This window comes from Lutra lutra, chromosome 7 (genome assembly GCF_902655055.1).
Source record: "Lutra lutra chromosome 7, mLutLut1.2, whole genome shotgun sequence".
In the NCBI taxonomy this organism is placed as follows: domain Eukaryota; kingdom Metazoa; phylum Chordata; class Mammalia; order Carnivora; family Mustelidae; genus Lutra; species Lutra lutra.
Genome location: NC_062284.1, coordinates 68190124 through 68216307, shown reverse-complemented (window position 1 = coordinate 68216307; position 26184 = coordinate 68190124). Strand labels below are relative to the sequence as shown.

The window sequence follows — 26184 nt, the reverse complement described above, 5'->3', positions numbered from 1 at the left end:
CTCTTCGCTAGGTAGAGGTCTTTATGGCATATGAAATGAATTCACATTTAATTTTTTTTAATTTTGAATTTTACTGATTGCTCAATTTTTGCATATTTTTCATAAAAACACCCAAAGTTGTATCAAAGGAAGAAACATTAATCACTATTCTCTGGATGCCCTTTTGTAACCACAGGAGTCATGACCAATTTTACCTTCCCTGAGCTTACTTAAATTATAGGAGATTATGAGCTTTGATGACCACACATAAAGTTTCCCAGAGGCCTGCTTCCACTTGATTTAAATAAACACAGTGAAAATTAACAAGTGTTTAATAGCCTAGAATGTCTTCTTATGTGGGATGTTACCCAAGATCTTTGAAACAATTATATTTTATTTGCATGCTTAAAATAATTAAATCAGCATATTAGCCTAAGAGTAACCTGGGTGGCACTCATTAAAATCTATCATTTGATACGCAAAAAAACCACCCCCCTCTTATATTGTCTTTAGTAAAAGTATATTGGTGTTGATAGAAAGCAGGCACCAGAGTGTTAATAGCACAACCTGGGTTTCTAGAAGATGAATGTAAAGAACATCCCCAGTTCATTATAAGAAACAAAATGAAATGTGATTCACTAGTCCTGCTCCCACTATTGCTCCAAAGATGTTATGATATTCCAAGGGAAATAATTTAATTATGGGATTATACTTTAAAATGTCAAATTGCCAACCTGCCAGTTGAATAGTCTGCATATGTGAAATGAAATTTTAGCAAATGTTACCTTTGCCATTGAGACACCTAGAAAGAAAACCCTTCCTTCTTTGAAAAGTTTTAATTCAAAACAACAGGAACTCTGGCTTACATTATTCATTTGAGTAATTTATTGTGGGATCTCTTCAGACAAGAGTGAAATGATAACAAAAGGAATACAATGACATCGTGAAATAAGGGTTAAAAAGCATAAATTATATCACTGTAGACAACAGAACAGGATTTGAGAATAAAAATTAGGTAACTTGAGGAAACTGGCAGGTAACTGGTTAGGTAACAATACCTAACTAACCAGTGCCAAAGGCATGAGACTTTCTTAGGCCAGCCCCAAAAGAGTAGCTTCATGATCCAAAGTATTATAGAAAGGTAGAATCTTTAAAATACCAAGCAATAACTTGATTGGAAAACTTAATAGACAGTTTTTCCTCTTTAATTTTGTTTTTTACCCTTCAAGTCTAATACTGACCATATAAGATTCCCTAGACAAAGTGAGACAAATGGTACTCAACCGTTCACCGTGTTCAGCTCCAACTGGAACTCCCATGAAAAATGGGTAAGGAGATATACAAAGCAAAGCCTGGAAATCCACTAGAAGATCCTAATCCAGAAACACAAAGGTTGCCTTTAAGGGGTGCCTACTGACTCTACTTTTACCTAACTTTAGATATCCCACAGAAAGTAAAGAAGCCCAACCTGCCAGGGCCCTGGAGTATCCCACTCGACCCTGGCTCTTTGCAGCTACCAATGGCTTCCCATGGCAGAATCAGCAAGATTGCATCCAAAGAGAGCTACCAGTCCCCTTAAGAGAAAAATTTTGCAGACCAACAGGATGAACTTTATCCAGAGAAGAAAGGTTCAGAATAGCTAACAGTTAAATGCTTAATAATACTTCAGCTTAAATGTCAATCCCTACATCCTCATGTTATTGCTGCCCACAATAATACTCAATTTTACTAATTAAATTTTACAATTATTAATTGTTTTTTTTTGTTTTTTTTTTTTTTGTTTTTTATTTATTTGACAGAGAGATCACAAGCAGGCAGAGAGGCAGGCAGAGAGAGGAGGAAGCAGGCTCCCTGCTGAGCAGAGAGCCCGATACGGGGCTCGATCCCAGGACTCTGAGATCATGACCTGAGCCGAAGGCAGCAGCTTAACCCACTGAGCCACCCAGGCGCCCCTATTAATTGTTTTAATTAGTCATTTTTTTCTCTTCCTCACCTCTCTTACTTCGATTCTTTGTACTAATCACATAATCTAAAGTAGCCTTTCTCCAAATCATTCTCCATCTTTGCCAGACTTCATTCTCCTTATAGAAGTTAACCCTATGTGAAAGTATATAGCTCATTTACTTATTTATTATCTGTCTCTCCCTTCTAGAATATAAGCTCTTTGTCTAGTTTACTTTTCCAGCCCCAATTCTATAAGATTGCCTAGTTGAATAAACACTGTTAAATAAAGGAATGAAAAGTAAGGTTCTTTTTACGACCCTAACCCATTTGGGGTTCATGGTATCCCTGAACCTCAGAGTTAAAATGAAAAAAAAAAAAAAAAAGGCTTCCAGTAAATTAGCCTAACCATTTTCCAGAGATTCTCCCCAGTAGAGAAAATCTACATTTTGTTAATTTAAATGAGAATTACAGATTATTACTATCATCACCGTCAGCACCATTATTATAAAGTGAGGATGACTGTAATGATCCTTACCTCTTACTGTAAAGTAGGTATTGTACTTTATATAATTACTCCAATCTTCACAACTATCTTTACTGGGTAAATATTATGATCTTAATTTTACAGACGAAGACACAGAGAGATTAAGTAATGTGCCAAGTCACACAGCTCTTGAGCTAGAGTCCAATGTGTCGTGTTGAATCTAAAGGACATGCTCTTTGTACCATAACATCCTGTAGGAAGCTGAGCTAAAATCATCTTTAAATTCCATCCTAGAGTATTTATGATCAGGCCAAATTAATTTTCTATCCTATGCTCCCTTACCAATTCAGATATGATTAAAATTAAGGGACTACATCCATTCATCCAAATTCTAAATAATCTCCAATAGTACTTCTTAAGTATCTGGTAGAAATGCTGGGGTTGCTCAGTTGGCTGGGTGTCTGACTCTTGGTTCCTGCTCAGTTCGTGATCTCAGGGTCTGATCTTAGGGTCTTGGCATCAAGCCCTGCCCTGCGCTGGGCTCTGTACTCAGTGGGAATCTGCTTTCCCCTTTCCCTCTCCCTTTTCCCCTGTCCCTCTCCCCACTCTCATACTCTCTCTTTCTCTCTTTCTAAAACGAATAAATAAATCTTGAAGATAAAATAAAGTATCCGGTATACTCAGTAACCAAGGAAAATTTAATTTGTAAAATACTCTTTGTCTTATTCATTCATTTTGGGCATACCTGGATAAATATCATTAAATTATTTTTATATGCCTATATTATTCACTGCCTACAGCCTTCACTAAAATATTCCATAAATATATTAGTTTTATAGCCTCACTTCTAGCATTTTCACCTAGGATTTGACCCTAGCCTCTTGCTTTTATAATCATCAAAGGCCTTAAAATAATTGCATTTGAAAGAGTCACAATATACTTACCAAATGCACCCCAACTCTGAAAAAGTAATACTTATAAATTGCTCAATATGCTTTTAAGAGTGAGCTACTAAAAATTTAATAGGAAAAAAAAGTGCTCAAAAGACAAAAATAAAAATTATGTCCATAAATACTAAATGTAGAAATTAAATTTGAGAAACAGCAAAACTTGATAAATGGAACTTTCTTATGAGTTTTTATTAGATTTTTTCAAAGATAGTAAATTAAACACAATCATTTCAAGGGGTGTGGGTATTTGCAAATTAGATCAATACACAGTTTTAATGGCAGGAAATATGCAGTACAGCTTTGAAATGCTTCACAATGATTTATGGTGTATCTGAATCTTTCCTTGGAGCCATGGAAAGCTGAATTTCACTCTCAGTTCTCACCCTTACTTGTTTTGTTCCTTTCTTTTTCTTTTCCTTTTTTTACTATTTCATTTATTTTAATTAAAACTTAAGAGCAAACTACCCAAAGTAAAAATATATGCGGTCAGTTCAGGACCTTTGTTACCACAGTATCTCCATCTAGTGGACATTGAGATCAAAAAAGTTTATTTTATTCAGTAAATTCCTGATTGCCAGTTATTAAACAAAGTAATTATAAGAAACGTAACTAAAAAAAAAAATAAAGTAAGAAAGAAAAGCAACAGTCCTCCCCCACCCCTAGGGATGGAATTGTCAGTCAGCAATACAATCAGAGTCATATTACATTGTTACGTTGTAACAGGTACCTAAACAGCAGTTTTCCAAAGTTTAGATATAGTTTTCCCAAGGTTGAATTTTATTTCCAATAATGATTTTATTGTCATTAGGATCTAGAATTTTTAAAAAATCCATTAGAAGATTTAGATATAGTATAAGCAAGAGTTTAATTATTATTAAGCAACTCCTCAAAAATTGATGATCTTAAGAATTGCTTTACCTCTTAGATCACACAATCTTAGTGCTAGAAGGGGCCCCAAAGATTTAGTGGTCTAAATTCACTTATTTTACTAGTGAAGAAACTGAGACCCAGAGACAGACTTCCCCTCAACTATAAAGCTAGAGAGTAGCAATACCATAATTCAGACCCAGGTCTGTTTTTCAGTCCCATACTCTCAAAATAAAAATAAATGTATTCTCCAGGAAGATACTATTGTCTTTGGAACAAATCATTCATTTTATGTTTTTGTTTAACTCATCCAAATACAATACTAAAAACAGGGGGAAATGGCTATTATGCAAATGATGGTAGCAGTAATAACTCACTAATTTAATCAGACCCAACTAATTGTCTCCTTTATGCCAGGTAGTATAAAGTTGCTCATAAAAAATGATACAATCATCTCTTTCCTCAGAGAGAGAGAAAAGTTTTTAAGGTTATTTACCATTTGCCAGACTGACTGCCCTTCTTTTATTCTCAACAGATTTATATGTCCTTTAAAATTAAAAAGAAATCTCCATTGTCAGTTACCAGTGCCTTATCTAAGCCCTAAAAGGGCTGACTGAACCCTGGACCCATCCACATAAAGACTGTGCCCCCAAACAGTTTTGTTCTGTTGGTGCTGCTGCTGTTGTTGTTGTTCTTGTTGAATGTTTTTAGACCTTCAGGGGAAGTAGAAATAACATTAATATGTTCTAAAAGTAAAACCTGCCATATCCCTTTGATAAAACATAAAGTACAAGTACACAATCCTGGCGCTAGGCTCTGAGAAGATGGCAGTTGCTTCTTACTTTACGGAGTTAAGTGGCCTTGCAAAAGGATGAGGGGAAAGTTCTTTGCATTTCTCCAAGTGCTAAACAGATGTTAATTGCATTATTCATAATTCAAAAGTATGTATCTTACTGCACAAATGCTACTTGGAAAATATTCCTGCTTACAATACAAATCAGTTACGATTTTAGTTCCTCTGAGTAAGCCTCTAAAGATACTATGTCAAACATGTAGTAAATTAGAGAGCCCTGGGGTCCATTTAATGGACTTGTGTCCAAGTACTTTACTTCAAAATGAAATGAAAGGGTGTACAGTATTTTCAACTCAAGAAAGATAAAAGTAAATGTATATACAATGATCCCATCCTATGTGTTTGCTTAAATATGACTAAAGTGACTTTTGCTTCAATATTATTAGTTTAGGGCACCTAGGTGGCTCAGTTTGGTAAGCGTCTGCCAAGGTCCTGGGATCAAGTCCCACATAAGGCTCCCTGCTCAGTGCGGAGTCTGCCTGTCCCTCTCCCTCTACCCCTCCCCCTCGCTCATTCTCTCTCTCTTTCTAATAAATACATGAGATATTTTTTTAAAGCAAATACAAAATTATTAGTTTAAGGGCACCTGGTTGGCTCAGTCAGTGGAGCATACAACTGTTGTCTTAGGGTCATGAGTTCAAAGCCCTACACCGAGCATAGAGCTTACTTAAAAAGCAAAATAAAACAAAACAAAAAACAGAATTATTAGTTTAAAAGAAGTCAAACAGAAAATTGGTTAGTAAAGGGGTGGATGTTTGCAACATATAATATATGAATACTTAATATATAGAGTTTTTATGGAGTAATAGGGACTGAGTAGATATATAACAAAGTCCAAAAACTGTAAATGACCAATAAAAAACATGGAAAAGATGCTTAGGCAGTCTAATCATCAAAGATATGCCCAAGACAGAATCTATCAGATTGGAAATGATTTTAAAGATTGATAAAGTTGTTGGTAAGGCTGTGGGGAAATGGATGCTCATGTAATGTTGCTGCATATTAATTGATAAAATCTTTCTAGACGACAATTTGACAATGAATTTCAAAAGGTAAAATGATCAGGAACAAGGCAAGAATGTCCATCACCACTGCTTTTCAACATCAATGTGGACGTTCTAGTTAGTGTAATAAAACAAGAGAAGGAGATAAAAGATATACAGATTGGGAAAGAAGAAATAAAACTCTTTGTTTACAGATGACATAGTTATCTATGTAGAAAATCCAAAGGAATTAACAAAAAAACTCCTGGAACTAGCAAGCAATTATAACAAGGTTGTAACATACTATATTAATATACAAAGTCAATCACTTTCCTATATACTAGCAATAAACAAGTGGAATTTGAAATTTAAAATACAATACCATTTACATTAGCACCTGAAAAAATGTAATACTTAAGTATAAATCACATGAAATATGTACAAGATTTACACAAGGAAAACTATAAAACTCAAATGAAATCAAAGAACTAAATGGAGAGATATCCTATGATCATGGATAGGAAGACTCAATATTGTTAAGATGTTAATTTTTCCCAACTCGATCCACAGATTCAATGCAATCCCATCCAAAATCCCAGCAAGTTATTTTGTGGTTATCAATGGATTCTAAAGTTCATATGGAGAGGCAAAACATCCAGAATAGCAACACAAGATGAAAGGAGAATAAAGTTGGAGGACTGACACTTTCCAACTTCAAGACTTCATATTAGGCTACAGTAATCAAAATAGTTTGGTATTCACAAAAGAACAGGCAATTAGATCGATGTGACAGAATAGAGAGCCCAGATTTGGATCCACACAAATATAGCCTGATCTTTGACAAAGGAGCAAAAGCAAAGCAATGGAGCAAAGGTCTTTTCAAGAAATAGTACAAGAACAACTGGGCATTCATATGCAAAAAAAAAAAAATGCATCTAAACACAGGCCTTACACCTTTACAAAAATTAAACCAAAATGGATCACAGACCTAAATGTAAAACAAAACTATAAAACTCCTAGAAGATGACATAGGAGAAAACCTAGATAACCTAGGGTTTGGCAATGACTTCTGAGATAAGGCACAGTCCATAAAAGAAAGAATTAATAATCTGGATTTCATTAAAATTAAATAGTTCTGCTCTACAAAAGATAATATCAAGAGAATAAAAAGAGAAGCACTATCTGGAAGAAAATATTTGCAAAAGACATATTTGATAAAGGACTATCATCCAAAATATACAAAGAACTCTTAAAACTCAACAGTATGAAATAAGCAACCTGTTTAAAAACCAAGCCAAAGATCTTAAGAGACACCTCACCAAAGAAGATATACAAATGGTAAGTATGCATATGAATGAGAAGATGCTCCATGGGGCGCCTGTGTGGCTCATTTGGTTAAGTGACTGTCTTTGGCTCAGGTTATGATCCCAGAGTCAGGGAATCAAGTCCTGCATCTGTCTCCCTGCTCAGCAGGAAGTCTGCTCCTCCCTCTGACCTTCCTTCTCTCATGCTCTCGTTCTCTCATTCTCTCTCTCTCAAATAAATAAATAAAATCTTTAAAAAAAAAAAAAAGGAAAAGAAAAGATACTCCCCATCATATGTCATTGGGAAAATGCAAATTAAAACAACAATGAGATATTAGTACACACCTATTAAAATGGCCAAAATCTGAACTCCAAATGCTGGGGAGAATATGGAGTAACAGGAACTCTCATTCATTGCTAGTGGGAATACAAAATGATACAGCCACTTTGAAAGATAGTTTGATAGTTTCTTTCAAAATTTAATATATTCTTTTCATACATTTCAGCAATCACACTCCTTGTAATTTACCCAAAGGAGTTGAAACTTATGCCCACACAAAAACCTGCACACAGATGTCTATAGCCACTTTATTCTTAATTGGCAAAACTTGAAAGCAACCAAGATGTCCTTCAGCAGGTGAATGGATAAACTATGTAATATCTATACAATGAAATATTATCCAGTATTAAAAAGAAATGAGCTTCTATGTTCATTTTTAGTTATTTTCTCTGCATACAGTGAATGTAGTAGGTAAGGACTATGCACACATGTGGCATACTTAATATCATGGGGACTGTCCCAGTTGATTCTTTATTTTTTTTTAAGATTTTATTTATTTATTTGACAGACAGAAATCACGAGTAGGCAGAGAGGCAGGCAGAGAGAGAGGAAGGGAAGCAGGCTCCCCGCCAAGCGGAGAGCCCGACGCGGGGCTCGATCCCAGGACACTGGGATCATGACCCGAGTCGAAGGCAGAGGCTTTAACCCACTGAGCCACCCAGGCGCCCCCCAGTTGATTCTTTAAATACTAGATCACATTTAACTTACTTCTGAGTGCAAGTCAAAGTTTGGAAGTCTTGACACATAGTGACCTAATAATGATAAGGATGTAAGGATCACGGCAAAAGTTCAAACACAACCAAGGCGTATGCATGAATTTTCAGCAATAGTGGTTTCATTTGAAGACACTCGGAAACAGTGAACCATAGTTCTCCAATCTGTTGCTCCCTAGTTTGTCTTGTTTGCCTTAGTTTATGCCAAAGGTAAACATGTATTTAGCCTAGAAAAGGAAATGGAAAGAAAACAAAAAAGCAAAACAAAACAAAACAAAAAACAGAGGTGACCTAAACAAAACAAAGGACGCAAAGCAAGCGTCCTAATCTGCAAATAGCTTGGTCACAACATCCAAGTGAATCCAAATTACTCAAAACCATTAAATAAATGTTGTCTCCAATCCTACTCCTAAAAAAGAATATAACAGGGGCGCCTGGGTGGCTCAGTGGGTTAAGCTGCTGCCTTCGGCTCAGGTCATGATCCCAGGTCCTGGGTTCGAGCCCCGCATCGGGCTTTCTGCTCAGCGGGGAGCCTGCTTCCTCCTCTCTCTCTGCCTGCCTCTCTGCCTACTTGTGATTTCTCTCTGTCAAATAAATAAATAAAATCTTTAAAAAAAAAAAAAAAAAAGAATATAACAAGAGACAAACACAATGCCACCTAACTGAAAGAAACGTGGTTCTTTTTTACCGATAAAACTATGTGAATGGTTTTGTATTTATGTATTAACAATATTAACTTAAAATTTCAAACATTTTTAAACACAGGCCACCCAGTGCTAACACTGAGCCCTCCTGGCTTTTGTGCCAGGGAGCACAAGGCTTTAGTCCACATCCAACACTTAATTAAGAGATTGTTTTCAGGGCGCCTGGGTGGCTCAGTGGGTTGAGCCGCTGCCTTCGGCTCGGGTCATGATCTCGGGGTCCTGGGATCGAGTCCCGCATCGGGCTCTCTGCTCAGCGGGGAGCCTGCTTCCCTCTCTCTCTCTCTCTCTCTGCCTGCCTCTCCGTCTACTTGTGATCTCTCTGTCAAATAAATAAATAAAATCTTTAAAAAAAAAGAGAGAGATTGTTTTCAAAGATTGTATTCTGGATTTACCATCTTCTTAGAGGCCATGCAGCTGCAGTTCATTAGCGGTCCACTGTTAAAGCGGCTGGGCTGTTTTAAACTACTATTCTCCTTAACCATTATATGGAGGAGGTTTTTGTTATTCTATGCAAAGTGAAACAACATCCTTCCATGGACTTCTAAACATAATGATTACTGACAGTGCAAATTGTTTTCTGATTGTCCTATAACATATAGCAAACTGCTACTAAAACATTCTCATCAGAGCTTAAACTTTTGTGTAATTGTGAGATTCTTTTCATTTTCCTGTACATCTTGTCTTTACTTTTTAAGGACAAGATCTCATTCTCAGGCCAAGAAATATTTAACTTAAATGTAACTATATGTACAGAAAAATATAAACCTTCTCAGAGAAACTCAGGAAATGAAAACTTGGACATATTTGGCACAGAATGTTGAGCATTTAATTTACTCTGCTTCTGAACCTCAAAGGTCTCTTGTACGTATGGATTTCAAACACCAAAACACTCCTCTGAAAGAGGATCAATCTATGTCTATACGAGTAACTCGCCCCTGAAATTAAGTTATTCAAACCTGTTGAGCGACTTAAGCAACTAGAAGAGTTGTATGTCATCACATAAAATTTTGCAAAGGAATGTCATGAGGCAGCATAGGAATTTCTAGGCCTTGGCTGACACATTTTTATCAGTCTGGCTCAGAGAACTGTTACAATACACTTAAGGGTTCACTCTGCGTGAAATGCTCTGGACCCCTCCCAGTACTTTGTGTCAAGACACAGCCTCTCCTTGCTTTTTTAGAACTTACCACTCACTTGAAAACTTCCCCATTTAGGGGAGCCTGGGTGGCTCAGTGGGTTAAGCCTTCACCTTCAGCTCAGGTCATGATCTTAGCATCCTCAGATGAGCCCGGCATCAGCTTTCTGCTCAGCAGGGAGCCTGCTTCCCCCACTCTCTGCCTGCCTCTCCGCCTATTTCTGATCTCTGTCAAATAAATAACATCTTAAAAAAAAATTCCCCATTTAACAACACCAAGTAGCCATTCTTATAACCCTGTTCTCCATTTACACATAAAATACTTCAGATCTTGTATGTACTAGATGCTCAGTTAATAAGTCTTGCGAGGTACCCCACTATGTGCGTTTAAGTTCCATAGAAGCATCGACCATTCCCATTCCTTTTCTTTTCTTTTCTTTTTGTTTGTTTTTTAGATTATTTTCTCCCTGGTCAGTATAGGGTACAACAAACTACTTCCAACTGCAAGAAACTCAAAGCAATGTGAATCACATCTGGACACCTCAGCTCACAGCCCTCCAAAGGCTTTCTATCATACTTGGAATGAAATCCAAAGAAAACTCTATACAATGTGGCAATGTGGCCTCTGATCGCCTCTCTTTAGCTCACCTCAAACCACCCTGTCCTGTCCCCCCCCCCACCCCGCCCCGCCAACAGTGCCTCCACTGTTCCTCGGCTGTGAGGAACATGCTTTTAGCCTTAGGGCTTTTGGATGAGCTGTTCCTTCTAGTTCCCTTTTTTGCTCACTCCATAGTCTCTATTAAAATGGCTCCTCCTTAAAGAGACTTCTGACTCCTACAAAATAGCAACTTCCCCTCACTACAGCCTATTTTTCTTCATAGCCTTGGCTGATATTTTACATTTATTTAGATAGTTGTTCATTATCTCCTACTATCACCACAGACACTAGCACTTAAGTCCCATGAAAGCAGGGGCTTCACCGATTTTATTCACAGCTGTATCCCTAGTGCCTAGACCCAGGCCTGGCACCTAGTAGGCGTTCAATAAATGTCACTGAATGCTAATTCCAAGATTTAGGATAGGAAGTTTATACTGTGGCTGAAAAGCCTATCTTTTTGGGAAGCAGTCCCTCATAAATCCAGTGTTATTTGTGTTATTCCAGGCTTCCCAATAACAAATAGGATTCCTGATGCCTAACCATGAGCTTCTCCAGTTTCCTCAGTGGACAGCAACCCTCAAGGAAAAGTTTTATGCCCAATTCATATTCCAAGTTACTCAGACATAACATGAATTGTATTTTTGACAAATGCCAAAAGATAACTGCATACAGAATGCCCTCCGAGCCCACAGCTCTCTGTTGATCATTTCAGCCTTCATCAACCACGATCATAGGGGGTTTCTCCTCCTTAGATTTTAACATGAGGATGTAGTTCAGCCGTATATTGTCACCCTACTTTCTACGGTACTGGGTGCCTCTAATTCCTAAGCCTTTCCAGACACCTGTGAATCAATTTGCCTTCCATCTGCACTTCCTTCCACAGGCACTTGGCTCTGACCTTTCTTCATTCTCCTAATTCATGTACCACCCTTCCACTGACTTTTCATCTTTGTATCTTGTGGTTTAGGGTTATTTATGTCTCCTTGATTTATCAAAGATGAAACCTGTGTCTCCATTTTCTTGCTTTCCCTATTGTTCGGGGATGATTTTTTTTGAAAAAGCAAAATAAATGAGGGCTGGAGAAAGAAAAGTAGATATGTTCTTTGTTCTAGCATCTTGAAACCAGAAGTCTCTAGGCTTTTCTATTTCATAGGTCTTTTTATTATACCACATTCTCTTCTCCAGTTTCCTTCTCATTCATAATTTCAGTCTTCCAGAATTTCTGGGTGATTAGCCATCTTGTTTTAGTGGTTTCAGCCATAAAACATTTCATTTATTAATGGGTTAACAAATTCCAAATCTACTTATCATATCTCTTTTTACAGTAATTATTACCTGCAATTTAACAGGGACTACTAGATATACATATTAATTGGAAGGGGATTATTCATCAATTGGGAGAGATTAGTCACCAGTCTCCTGTGGGACTTACCTTTCTTTTTTTTTTTTTTTTTTTAAAGATTTTATTTATTTATTTGACAGAGAGAGATCACAAGTCGGCAGAGAGGCAGGCAGAGAGAGAGAGAAGGAAGCTGTCTCCCCACCGAGCAGAGAGCCCGATGTGGGACTTGATCCCAGGACCCTGGGATCATGACCTGAGCCGAAGGCAGAAGCTTTAACCCACTGAGCCACCCAGGTGCCCGGGACTTAGCTTTCTTATCAGATAGGTTGGTTATTCTCTGTTTGCCTTTCTGGCCCTCCATTCTCACACTTCTCTGTACCCCAGAAGATGGACCTCTATGGATAACTCCCCTCGTCCATTCCCACTCACTGCCATTCCTACCCTCTTCACTCTTTCCCACCTCATTGCATCTCTGGCAACATTACTCTACAGTCATACCTCCTAAAGTACAATAGCTTCTGGTTTCACAAGGGAACTCTTCCTAGTTGGTTCCCCTGAACCTACCCACATCTATGTAAATAGTCTCCTTATTAAACTGTCTTCAGTTACACCCTGTGTGCCGTTTCTTTCTTATTAGACACTGGCTGATACATCAGTTTAAAAAAAATTTTGAACTAGCTCATCTCTAAAGTCCATTGAGTTCTTACATTCTATATTAACAATTAGCACTTAACTATAAAGACTCTGAGGAAATCAGGCTTCCTTTCAATTAAGATTCTATCTCACTACAGCGGGGTGCCTGGGTGGCTCAGTGGGTTAAGCCTCTGCCTTCGGCTCAGGTCATGATCTCAGGGTCCTGGGATCAAGTCCTGCATCAGGCTCTCTGCTGGGCAGGGAGCCTGCTTCCTCCTCTCTCTCTCTCTCTGCCTGCCTCTCTGCCTACTTGTGATCTCTCTGTCAAGTAAATAAATAAAATCTTAAAAAAAAAAAGATTCTATCTCACTACAGCAAAGAAACTCTCCTAAATAATGATACTAAGCCCTTATGAAATATTAAGTATTGTCAGTGCAAATTAAACAAGCAGGGAAAGCTAGGATATACATATTGTTCCCTTTAGGCAGTAAAGTCAGTTCTGTTAAAAGTATATTTGCTATTTTTTATTCATTTTTTAAATCAAGGTATAACTAACATATTAGTTTCATGTATACAACGTAATGATTTGATATCTGTATATATTGTGAAATGATCATCACAATAAGTCTAATTAGCATCCATCACATACATAGTTATAGAATTTTATTTTCTTGTGATGAGAACTTTTAAGATTTACTCTCTTAGCAACTTTTAAATATGCAATGCTGTATTGTCAACTATAGTTACCATTCTGTACATTACATCCCATGATTTATTTTATAACTGGGAGTTTGTACCTTTTGACTCCCTCTATCCATTTTGCCCATCCCCCAACAACCACCTCTGGCAACAACTAATTTGTTCTCTGTATTAGCTCCAGTTTTTAAAAAAAATTTAGGAGCGCCTGTGTGGCTCAGCTGGTTAAGCATCCAACTCTTGATTTCAGTTCAGGTCATGATCTCAGGGTTATGAGATCAAACCTCACATTGGGCTCCACATTGGGTGTGGAGTCTGCTTGAGATTTGCTCTCTCCCTCTGCCCCTCCCCCCACCTCTCTCTCCCTATCTAAGAGAAAACAATAAAATAAAACATTAAAAAAAAATTTTAGATTGCACAAGTGAAATCATACATATTTGTCTTTTCCTGTATGACTTATTTCACTTAGCACAATGCCCTTAAGTTCCCTCCATGTTGTTGCAATTGTCAAGATTTCATTCTTTTTTATGGTTAACTAAAATGTCATTGTACATATATATATACCATATTTTCTTTATGCATTCATCCATCAACAGATACTTAGGTTGTGTCTGTACTTTTACTATTGCAATTTTAATGCTTTAGTGTACATAGGGGTGCATACTATTGTTTCAAGTTAATGTTTTCAATTTCTTCAAATAAATACCCAAAAATGCAATTGCTGGAGCATATGGTCTATTTTTAATTTTGTGAGGACTATCCATACTGTTTTCCATAATGGCTGCACCAATTTACATTCCCACCAACAGTGTACAAGCATTCCCTTTCTCCGCATCTTCACCAACAACTTGTTATTTTATCTTTTTGATACTAGCCATTTTGACAGGTGTGAGGTGATATCTCATTGTGGTTTAGATTTGCATTTCCCTGATGGTAAGTGATGCTGAACATCTTTTCATGAGTGTGTTGGCCATCTATATGTCTTCTCTGGAAAAATGTTGATTCAGATACTCTGCCCATTTTTAAGCATATTGTTTGTTTTTATGCTATTTAGTTGTATGAGTTTGTTATATATTTTGTCATTAGTTAATTGACCATATATGCATGGGTTTATTTCTGGGCTCTTAATTCTGTTCCATTGATCATGTGTCTCTTTTTATGTCAATACATTTGTTATTTTTTTACTTTGAAAACACAGAGGCAGCCAGAATTAATTCCTAAGTTTCAAGTGTTTTTTTCTTCATCATTTTTTCTTCTTTTCCCTTAGATATTTATACCATTAAAAGCCAAAAAAAGTGAAAAAAAATAAGTTTCACCAATCCTCTTATTAATAAATTAATTTCTTGACCTTATCCCCATGACAGACATCATTTTATCTCTTTCACCAGGCACAGCCAGATTTTTTGTATCCACTGAACTTTTCCACTTTCTCACTTCTCATAAACACTTTAACATATTCCTATTTTAAATTATTCTTGCCAAGGTTTTCTTCAACTTCTCTGATGCCAAAACTAATGTAGGTTAGTCCTTGTCTCACTTGATATCCCAGCAGCATTTGATACCACTGTTTTCATGAAATAGTCTCTTTTTTGTCTTTGCTATTGCCTTACCTGTTTTATTTTCCTTCTATCTATCTGATTCTCAGTCTCTTCAGTGGACATTTCTTCTTTTTTTTTTTTAAGATTTTTTTTTTTTTTTTTTGACAGACAGATCACAAGTAGGTAGAGAGGCAGGCAGAGAGAGACAGGAGGAGGCAGGCTCCCTGCTGAGCAGAGAGCCCGATGCGGGACTCGATCCCAGGACCCTGAGATCATGACCTGAGCCGAAGGCAGAGGCTTTAACCACTGAGCCACCCAGGTGCCCCAGTGGACATTTCTTCTTAAGCCCATCCTTCAAATGTTCATGCTTGTCAGAACCTTGTCCTAGTCTTCCTTGTCCTTCTACCTACATTCATTCTTCTACTGGTTGTTCTCCCCCACTCCTATAGCTTCAAAACCCAGTTATATACAAATAACTCTCAAATGGGCCATCTCGAGTTCAGATCCTCCTTATCTTCAAGAATATTGCTTGTGACTAAATACTATATAACTCTATCAGCATGCCCACAGAGACCCCTCCCTATCAACATTTCAGTTTCATCTATATTCCTTATTCCAACAAATCACACCAAGCCAGAGACCTGGGTAAAATCCTTGACTCTTCTCTGTGCCTCATCCCCATACCCAATCAATGAGCAAGTCTTATTGATTCTGTCTGAGATGTACTTTAAGTCTATGATCCAGGTCTCTCCATTCTCACTGCCATTTCTCTAGACCAAATCATTTCCCTACTACCAATATTGTTACTACCCTCATATCTAGATTTTATAATAGAGCCAGAGTGATCTTTCTAAAATATAGGCATGATAATATTACCCTCTTTCTAAAAGCCTGAAATGGTTTTACACTGCTATCAAGATAAAGCCCAAATTCCTCACCATGGCTCACAAGGCCCAACATCTGGTCTCCTACTCTGTTATCCAAATTACTCCAGCCAAATTAAGGCCCTTTTAGTTCTTCCAACAATCTATGATCACTCTTACTCTAGATATTCCCACATAAGTCTCCCTCCACCTGATACATGCCTACTGATGTTACCAGTGTTTTCATGCTATCAGTATTTCTTGACAAACATCTAAAAATGCTTGTGTCTCAATTGAGATATTCCATGCTCTCTAAATCTGCATTTCTCCACTCATCACAACCTATTATAGTTGTCTGTTACTTGTCTCTGTTCCCATTTCAGATCATAAGCACTGTGAGGGTTAAAACTGGACCTATCATGGACCAATGCTTTGAACATTACCTGGTACAAAGTAGCCACTAAATAAATAATGGTTGAATGATGACTAAATGAATAAATAAATAGATCATCAGATTAAACATAGTACCACTGGAAACACATTTCACATGTGGATTTCTTTCCCTTGATTTCTTTCCTCTCAATAAACAAAAAACAAGTGATTTGCTCTTCCCACAAAATAAGCCATGGCTCACAAAGGGCTAACTAATGTATACTTATACATGACAGCCAAGAGACAGACAAGAGAACTCTATCTGAGCCTTTGCTTTCTCCTTTATTTCTCTTTCCTCTTGTATATAAAATTTTCAAAATAAAAATTTAAACAGGCTGACCAAGCATGTGGCAGACTTTCTCTTGATCTGCCTGATGCCCTTCCCAAGCCACCTATAAATGTGGTAGTATATGTGTATGGGATAAAAAAGAACCTATGATAACATTTTGTTTGAACCAGAACTCCAAAGCATTAATTAAAGCTGAGCACACCTGCTCTGAACTGCAAAGCCGGAGATTTATGTGAACTTGTAAAGTTGAGGCTTTCTGACCTTTCGTAGGATTTATGTTTCCTTTAAATAAGCATTTCCTCTTTGTAATGCAATATTTTTTTTAAAGTTTATTTCAGTGACTAACCTGCTGGTATAAACAGATATGCTGTTCAGTTCCTTTATTGCCTGGTCTTTACCCTTTTTACCCAATGCCTGTCAAATATTTAATTTAAGGTTTTGGTTGAAAATAAGCAGGTCCAACTATGAGGCCTACAATTTCTTGGTCTAAACTGAACTTGTTAGTGAGGTGATCCAAAAAGATATCCATGCACTCAAACTCCACAATTAATGTAAGAGCACAAGAGCATTTTAATACAGATATTCACAGATCTGCTCCCTATTTGCAAAGTATCAGGTACTTTACAGTGGTTTATCACAAGCAGGACTTACTAATTTTTAGGTTACAGTGCATTCTCATGTGTAGAGTCCTTTCAGGTAAGACAAAGTTTGTAATCAAAGAAAGATCTTATAATTTGGAGATTCAGATATTAATGGCTTTACAAAGAGAGAGTTCTGTGAGGCTAACACATTTATGTTGGTTACCTTAGATAGGTTCATTCCCAGCACTGTGAGTGTCACTAAGCCAGCACAACAGACTAAAGCACTGGAGCTGGAGAGTCCAGAACTTGGTGGGATGTTTCCATCCACTAAGCAATTCATTCCAGTCAGGTTGCTAAGACCAAAGTGTTCCTAAGAATAGAAGGAAAAAACAGTGCTAGTAACTTTGGTGTTAGATTTGAGGAGTAGCAAACATTCTTTCATTCTCCAGAGAGCAAACATTTATCAATGGACTTATTATGCTATTTATAGAAACTACTTGTGCAATTCAATTTAGTTGTGTCTATACATGATATTTCATTTAATGGTTCTTGGCTACAGGGTTTGGTAATCTGTAGATTATTTTTTACTTTGTTCAACAAAAACTTTGATCGATTTCCTAAAATTGCCTTGAGTCATCTTTTTCTTGAACATTAACTGACTTAAACAAATGTAAAAATTAATTAAACAATTATAATTCCATGTCTCAAGTAGCAAGGTAAGAAATACACAATATTAGTGAGGCAGATTAAAGCTCCAAGTAACACAGCCCAACACAATATGACTGTGAAAGTCTAACCAAGCAGCAGCTTGTTTCTATTGAGTATTTCTTCAGAAGTTTCTCTAAAGAAAAAGTGTTCTCAACTTCAGTTCCATTTTACTTATGGAAAAACCTACGTACCAAAAGATTAAAAATTTTTTCCAACATTGCATATTGGGAGCTGGGGGTAGGACCCAGGTCTCTGATTTCTGGTTAAGAACTTCTCCACTGCAGTCAGTAACACAGGCCAGCATACTGTCACTATGATTTAATGTAAGTGAGCTATATGAGGAAATCCAGATTTTTACTAGAGTTTATAGATACAGCTAAGCCATATGGTAGCTTTCAAGACAGCCAAATTAGAATTCAGCCACAAATGAGAACACAGACTCTAAATGAAGTAGAGAAACTCTTATTTCTACAATTAGGAAAGAAAGAAATAATGAGAAATAATGAGACTCTGATCTAAAGATGGAAATCTCTAGGATACTTAGATGAATATCTAGGATGACATTAAGATGATATTATATCATAACCTTTGTGGTTTAGGATTAAAAATAAATTCAAGGCCACCCCATTTTCAAGAAAAAATACCACATGTTTGCAAATTACTCGAAAAGCTCAAGACCAAAGTACAAAATACTATTATATTACATAATTATGCATTTCATCATACATATTATTCTAGGGAGAAATTTCAATAAACTAGTTAGAATAACCAAAGTAACAACAAAACTCTGCAAATTAAAGGCTGTTTTTTTTTCCCTTAATTTTTTGTCCTTTTTTCCTATGTTGGCAAAACTCACACACCACAAAAAAAGAGATTCTGTTGGATGTACTTCTCTTCTTGATTTCAAGTCATCTAAAAATTTCCTTTCCAGAAATACGAACAAATTACAAACTGAAACCCTGCTGCTGCCAATGCCCTTTCATACAGAACATCAGACAGCTTGTTTAAAAAAAAAAATCCTTGGAGAATGCTATATATTTAACCATAAACTGATCCTCAGTGTATCTTGAATGTGAATCATACTTACAAACTTATCACGCAATGTTTAAATTAAAATGTACAACAGATTCAAAAACGTAAATGGATTTTGCCAAATTCCGTAACAGCTCTATCCCAAAAGGATAACATGTTCAATTTAATATAAACAGATTATCTTCTGAAATTTTCTAGTATTTGAATTTGAAGTTTTCTAAACAGGCTAGCTTTTAAATTAATTCTCTGCCAAAAATTTGCTGTACAAACCTACTTTAGCACATTAAGTTGTCAAACCAAAAAAGAAGGCTTTAAGGCCTCAAATTTTCAAAAACAGAAAGCAACAAGCAGTATTTAGGTCACTTACCCATATGCTATAAAAAGCATGTTGCTATAAGGAAGATCAAATTGCATTTGTCAGGCAAATCCTTCCAAATACTGTAATTCCCTCTAATGCATTTGATAAGCCAGATAACTTTGAAGATTTAAAAGCTGCCAATACCTATTCCCATAAGTTATTACCATGTGTCTCGATAAAGAAGAAAGAAAAATAAAAAAGAGGAAGGAAGGAAAAGAAAGAAAGAAAAAGAAAGGAAGAATGAAGGAAAGGAAGAGAGGGAGGAGGGGGGGAGGGAGGAAGAAGGAAGGGAGAGAAAAAATGAATGCAGGAACTCTAAGACCAGAACCACCAAAATCTGAGTGTAGGATCAGAAATAAATCTGATGCTTTCCTGGAATGAAATATGCCACTGAGTCCTAGGCTACTTGTGACAAAGCTTCAGATAGGACCACCAGACAGCAAGGAACACAAGCTCTCTAAAACATGGATTTTAACAAATCAAATTGACTTACACTTTTTTATTTTGGAGAAAAAGTAGAAATATTTCATTTTCTTATTCTTGTCCATGACATTAGAGATGTTCCTGATAATTATTCAATGTTTCTAAGGAAAATACTTATTCTAATAAACTTTACTACCTCTTTTTTTTTACCTATCTGAAGTGGTAATAACAATACTAGTTGTTTATTTATTGAATGCCTACTGTGTGTCAAGCACTGTGTAATCCTTGTAACAGCTCTTTGCTGGATAGCAAGGACATCATTATACAGATAACAAACCTGACACTTAAAGAGGCTGAATTAACACAGCTGAGCAGAGCTCAGATTCAAACCTAGGGCCGTATGACTAAATCCTACTACAGTATATACCTACATATTTTTTTTTAAGATCTTATTTTTTATTTGACAGAGAGAGAGATCACAAGTAGGCAGAGTAGCAGGCAGAGAGAGAGAGAGGAGGAAGCAGCCTCCCCGCTGAGCAGAGAGCCAGATGCAGGGCTCAATCCCAGGACCCTGGGATCATGACCTGAGCCGAAGGCAGAGGCTTTAACCCACTAAGCCACCCAGGCGCCTATACCTACATATTTTTAGAACAAATATATTACTAGACTGCATCCTTCAAAAGAAAATTTGAACAAAGATTTTTTTAAAAAGAGGATTTTCATCAGATACAACTGATTTATGAACAGACATTACTGCTCCCTGTGAACCCCAGTGAACAGTCATACCTACCTCATCCTCTAAAATAAAATAATAGAAATATATGTTAGCTTTGAAAGATGACCAAAAACACATGGTAAATTTTTTTAAATCTTGATATATAATACACACTTTAAGTTCAACAGCTAGCAGTTGCCTGATAAACCAACTTACCTGAATTCCTTTAAATCCACATAGGAAATAGTTGTGCCACAGAGGCTTGGTTTTGTCAATCTGAATATTATTAGAACTAGTACTGAAGTCCCTGCAAAAACAAAAGACACCATTAATTTAAGGCTAGAGGCTGCAAAATCCATGGCTGACTGCTGCCATCTTGTGCCACAAGAGTGATACTGAAATTTCATTTTCCATTTACTTTCATCTATGTACTTCACAGTGTACCCAAAAACAACAAACATCCCCACATACTAAAAGGTAAGGGAGGTTGCAGTGACCTTAACAATTAAACTACTTCTCATTGATCCTTTTTATTTCCTGAAACATAGAGGAACCAATATATTTCAACATAATCTACACCACCTTTTATTTCATGATGGTCCTTGTTAAGCTGATATAAACCACATAAATGCTTATCCGTGGGGTTTGCTGTTTGGCATATCTCTAACTTTAACAGAAGTCAAACACTTCTCTCCCCACACTCTTTGCCACCTATCCAATTTTACCACCTTCACAGTTTAAGAAGAAGATGGGGGAAAAAACAAATAATGATTCGAATGGATCATAATTGTTAAATAAGATTCCATGAGTCTATACTGATATAAATTAACAAATGAAAAACTACCCAAATGAAGGAGAAGGAAAACCTCTTCCTTAGAGTAAAATGTCAAAGAATAGATGAAGTAGAAATGGTGGAAATAAAAAAATCACTATGTGGCAAACTCCATGGTAATTGTTTCAGGAAAGAGTCATCAATGGATGCTAAAGTTGGGGAGAAAAAGTTTGACAAGAAACAAAACATTTACATAGACTCAAAGTATTTCCCCATCAGATACTTATTGTAAAGGGAAAAAAATAGTAATTTTATGGCAAAGAAATCTGGCAGACACCACCTCAACAAAATGATCAAAATTAACACCATCAATAAAGAGGCATCATACGTCTCCTTGATATCATGAACTGAGAACATATCAGTTGATTGTGGGAATTCTTTGTATTATTTTTGAGTTCTTTGTAAGTCAAAAATTATCTCAAAATGAAAAATAGATAAAAAGGTTTCTAAATCAGCCAAACGACAAAAAAACATGAAATGGAGGAAGATGGGGTCAAATAAAAAGTAAGGAAATAAGCAACATTCCCCATATTGACTGAAAACTCTTCACATGGTTTACTAAATACCTATTAGAGGCCAGTCACTGTAGTAGGCACCCTCCATGCATTATCTTAACTCAGTAACATGGACACATCCTGTCCTAAGAAAAATATTTAAATATGCAAGGAATTCACAGGAATATAAAGGAAAACGGCACAGGGCTTATCTTTTCATAACCTAGCTGAGACAACATGAACACAAATTATGATCACACACTACTGTCACGTGATGGTGTATAATTTGGAATGGGATGTGAGATCAAAAGGGCATCATCTCTATAATCAGCATATTAGAGTGAAGAGGGGAGGCCTTCCTGGTGGCTTACAGAGGTTTAGTGACTCTCCAAGGAAACACACAGTATGACTCCAGCTCACAAGCATTTTAGTGTCACCTACACAAGTTAAAATATATTGTTCACAGTCAACAAGAGGCCACAGAATTTGGAAAGTGGATAAAACTATGTTAGCAACACTGATCAGGTTCTGTTCCTAGTTAAGCAAAGATCTTGAAAGTCACCACAAAGAAAAGAAAACCAGGAAGCATTCAGGGGTAGAAGAGGAAATTTGTACAGATGCACAAAGCTACATGAGAAATACAAAAGACAAAGCTGAAAAGTGTCAGTTCCTACAGAATTAGAAATACAGCCTAAATACGTCATTAAAAAAAAAAACTTGTGTTTTTTTTTTTTTTAAGAATTTTATTTCTTTATTTGACAGACAGAGATCACAAGTAGGCAGAGAGGCAGGCAGAGAGAGAGAGAGGAGAGGCAGGCTCCCCGCTGAGCAGAGAGCCGATTGCAGGGCTAGATCCAGGGACCCTGGGATCATGACCTGGGCCGAAGGCAGAGGCTTTAACCAACTGAGCGACCCAGGTGCCCCCAAAATCTTTCTTTTGATTAGTTATTTCATGCCTGTTTTTTTCTAGCATCCCTGTCTTGCCTCTCTGCCCTACCATTTTCTAAGACTTACACATTCTCCAATAAACCCAACAACCCCAATAAACATCCCAGTGTACTCTTTCATATTAGTTGAATAGCTGATTCTAAAATGAATAAGGAAATGCTAAAGATCTAGAACAGTGAAAATAAATTTGAAAAAGACAAACAATGTTAGAGGATTTACACAACCTGATTCCAGGACTTCTTATAAAGCTACAGTTTTTAATTAGAAAATCACATTCACCAATGCATTAAAAGGATGTCCACAATAGCCAAACTAAGGAAAGAGCCAAGATGTCCTTCAACAGATGGATGGATAAAGATGTGTTCTTTATACACATATATACAGACACACACACACACACACACACACACACACACAATGGAATATTACTCAGCCATCAGAAAGGATGAATACTTACCATTTACATCAGTGTGGATGGAACTGGAGAGTATTATGCTGAGCAAAGTAAGTCAGTCAGAGAAAGACAATTATCATATGGTTTCACTCATATGTGGAATATAAACACTACAGAGGATCATAGGGGAAGGGAGGGAAATCAGAATGGAAAGAAATCAGAGAGGGAGACAAACCACAAGAGACTCTTAACTATAGGAAACAAACTGAGGATTGCTGGAGGGGAGGTAGGGGGTATATGGTAATTGGGTGATAGGCATTAAGGAGGGCATGTGATGTGATGAGCACTGGGTGTTATATGCAACTGATGAATCAACTGATGAATAACTGATCTGAAACTAATGATGTACTATAGGTTGGCTAATTGAATTTAAATTTAAATTTTAAAAAAATCAATCGCTTCTCAGCCTTTTGGCTAAGATCAAGTGTAAAAAAAAGGATCATTCATCACAATCAAATAGGATTTATCCTGGGATGCAGGATGTTCAATATTTGCACATTAGTGTCATATACTACATCAGCAAGTCGAAGGATAAAAATCATATGATCAACTCAATAGATACAGAAAAAGTATTTGACAAAATTCAACATCTGTTCCTGATAAAAACTCTCAATCAAGTGGGTTTGAGGGAACATACCTCAACATCATAAAGGCTATAAATGAAAAACCCACAGCTAACACCATACTCAATGGTGAAAAACTGAGAGCTGTTTAAGATCAGGAACAAGACAAGGATGTCCACTGTCCCGACTTTTATTCAACATACTGCTAGAAGTCCTAGACACAGCAATCAGACAAGAAAGAGAAGTAAGAGGTATCCATATTGGTAAGAAAGAAGTTAAACTGTCTCTATTTGCAGATGACATGATGCTATATACAGAAAACACTCAGAAAACTATTAGAAGTAATAGATGAATTCAGTACAGTTGCAGGATACAAAGTTAATACCCAGAAATTGGTAACACTTCTATACACTAATAACAAAGTAGCAGAAAGAAAACAATTCCATTTACAATTGCACTGAAAAGAATAACTTAACCAGGGAGGTGAAAGACCTGTACTCTGAACTATAAACCACTGATGAAAGAAACTGAAGACAATACAAACATATGGAAAAATATCCTATGCTCATGCATTGGAGGAATTAATACTGATAAATCTCCACACTATCCAAAGGAATCTACAAACTCAATGCAAACCCTATCAAAACACCAAAAGCATTTTTCACAGAACTAGAACAAATAATCCTAAAATTTTTATGGAACCAAAAAAGATCCCAATTACCCAAAGCAATCTTGAGAAAGAAAAACAAAGCTGGAGGTATCACAATTCCAGATTTCAAGATATATTACAAATCTGCAATAATCAAAACAGTATGGTACTAGCCACAAAAACAGACACATAGATAATGGAATGGAGTAGAGATCCTGGAATTAAACCCACACATATATTGTCATTTACTCTATGACAAAGGAGGCAAGAATATACCATGGGAAAAACACAGTGTCTCAATGAATCGTGCTGGGAAAATTGGATAACTAAATGCAAAAGAATGAAACTGGACCACTTCTAACACCATGCACAAAAATAAACTCAAAATGGATTAAAAACCTAAATGTGGATCTGAAACCATAAAATCCGTAAGAGAAGAGAGGCAGTAATTTTTCTGACATCAGCAGTAGCAACATTTTTCTAGATAGGTCTCCTCAGACAAGGGAAATGAAAACAAAAATAAACTATTGGGACTACATCAAAATAAAAAGCAAAGGAAACCATCAACAAAACAAAAAGGCAACCCACTGAATGGGGGAAGATATTTGCAAATGATATATCTGATAAAGGGTTAATATTCAAAATATATAAAGAAATTATATGACTCAATACCCAAAAAACCCAAACAATCCAATTAAAAAATGGGGAGATGATCCGAATAGACATACAGATGGCTAACAGACACATGAAAAGATGATCGACATCACTAATCATCAGGGAAATGCAAATCAAAACCACAATGATATATCACCTCATACCTGTAAGAATGGCTAGAATCAAAAGGTGGGGATGTGGAAAAAAAGGAAATTTCATGCATTGTTGGTGGGAAGATAAATTGGTACAGCCACTGGGGAAAACAGTATGGAAGTTCCTCAAAAAATTAAACACAGAGGGGCGCCTGGGTGGCTCAGTTGGTTGAGCGACTGCCTTCGGCTCAGGTCATGATCCCGGACTTCCAGGATCGAGTCCCGCATCGGGCTCCCAGCTCCTTGAGGAGTCTGCTTCTCCCTCTGACCTTCTCCTCTCTCATGCTCTCTCTCACTCATTCTCTCGCAAATAAATAAATAAAATCTTAAAAAAAAAATTAAACACAGAAACATCATACAATGCAGTAATTCCACTAATAGGTGTTTACTCAAAGAAAATGAAAACACTAATTAAAAAGATATATGTACCCCTATGTTTATCACAGCACTGTTTACAATAGTCAAGATATGGAAGTGACCTAAGAGTCCACAGATAGATCAATAGATAAGGAAAATGTAGTATATATACAATAGAATATGACTCAGCAATAAAACAGATGAGATCTTGCCATGTGTCACAACATGGATGGACATAGAAAGTATTATGATAAATGAAATAAGTCAGACGGAGAAAGACAAATACCATATGATTTCACTTTTATGTGGGATCTAAAAAACAGAACAAATGAATAAACAAACAAACAAAAAGCAGAATCAGATCTATAAATACAGAGAATAAACTGATGCCAGAAGGAAGGGAATGGGGGGATGGGCAAGATGGGTGAAGGAGAGTGGGAGATACAAGTTTCCAGTTATGGAATGAATAAGTCACTGGAATAAAAGGCACAGCATAGGGTATACAGTCAATGATATTGTAACAGCCTTGTATGGGGACAGATGGTAGCCACACTTGT

The 26184-nt window shown here is 36.6% G+C and overlaps 1 protein-coding gene and 1 pseudogene across 5 annotated transcripts in view; one reads left to right on the top strand and one right to left on the bottom strand.

Moving 5' to 3' along the window:
* Window positions 1-26184, bottom strand: part of GALK2 (galactokinase 2) — a 113597-nt gene that overhangs the window by 65930 nt on the left and 21483 nt on the right. For all 5 annotated transcript variants that reach the window (XM_047738839.1, XM_047738837.1, XM_047738841.1 and 2 more), the window contains 2 exons: window positions 20741-20831; window positions 17512-17658 (listed from right to left, as the gene is read on the bottom strand). In XM_047738839.1, the coding sequence (XP_047594795.1) occupies window positions 17512-17658; window positions 20741-20831 (238 nt within the window). The remainder of the gene's footprint in view (window positions 1-17511; window positions 17659-20740; window positions 20832-26184) is intronic.
* On the top strand, window positions 23647-23772 carry LOC125105697 (uncharacterized; annotated as a pseudogene).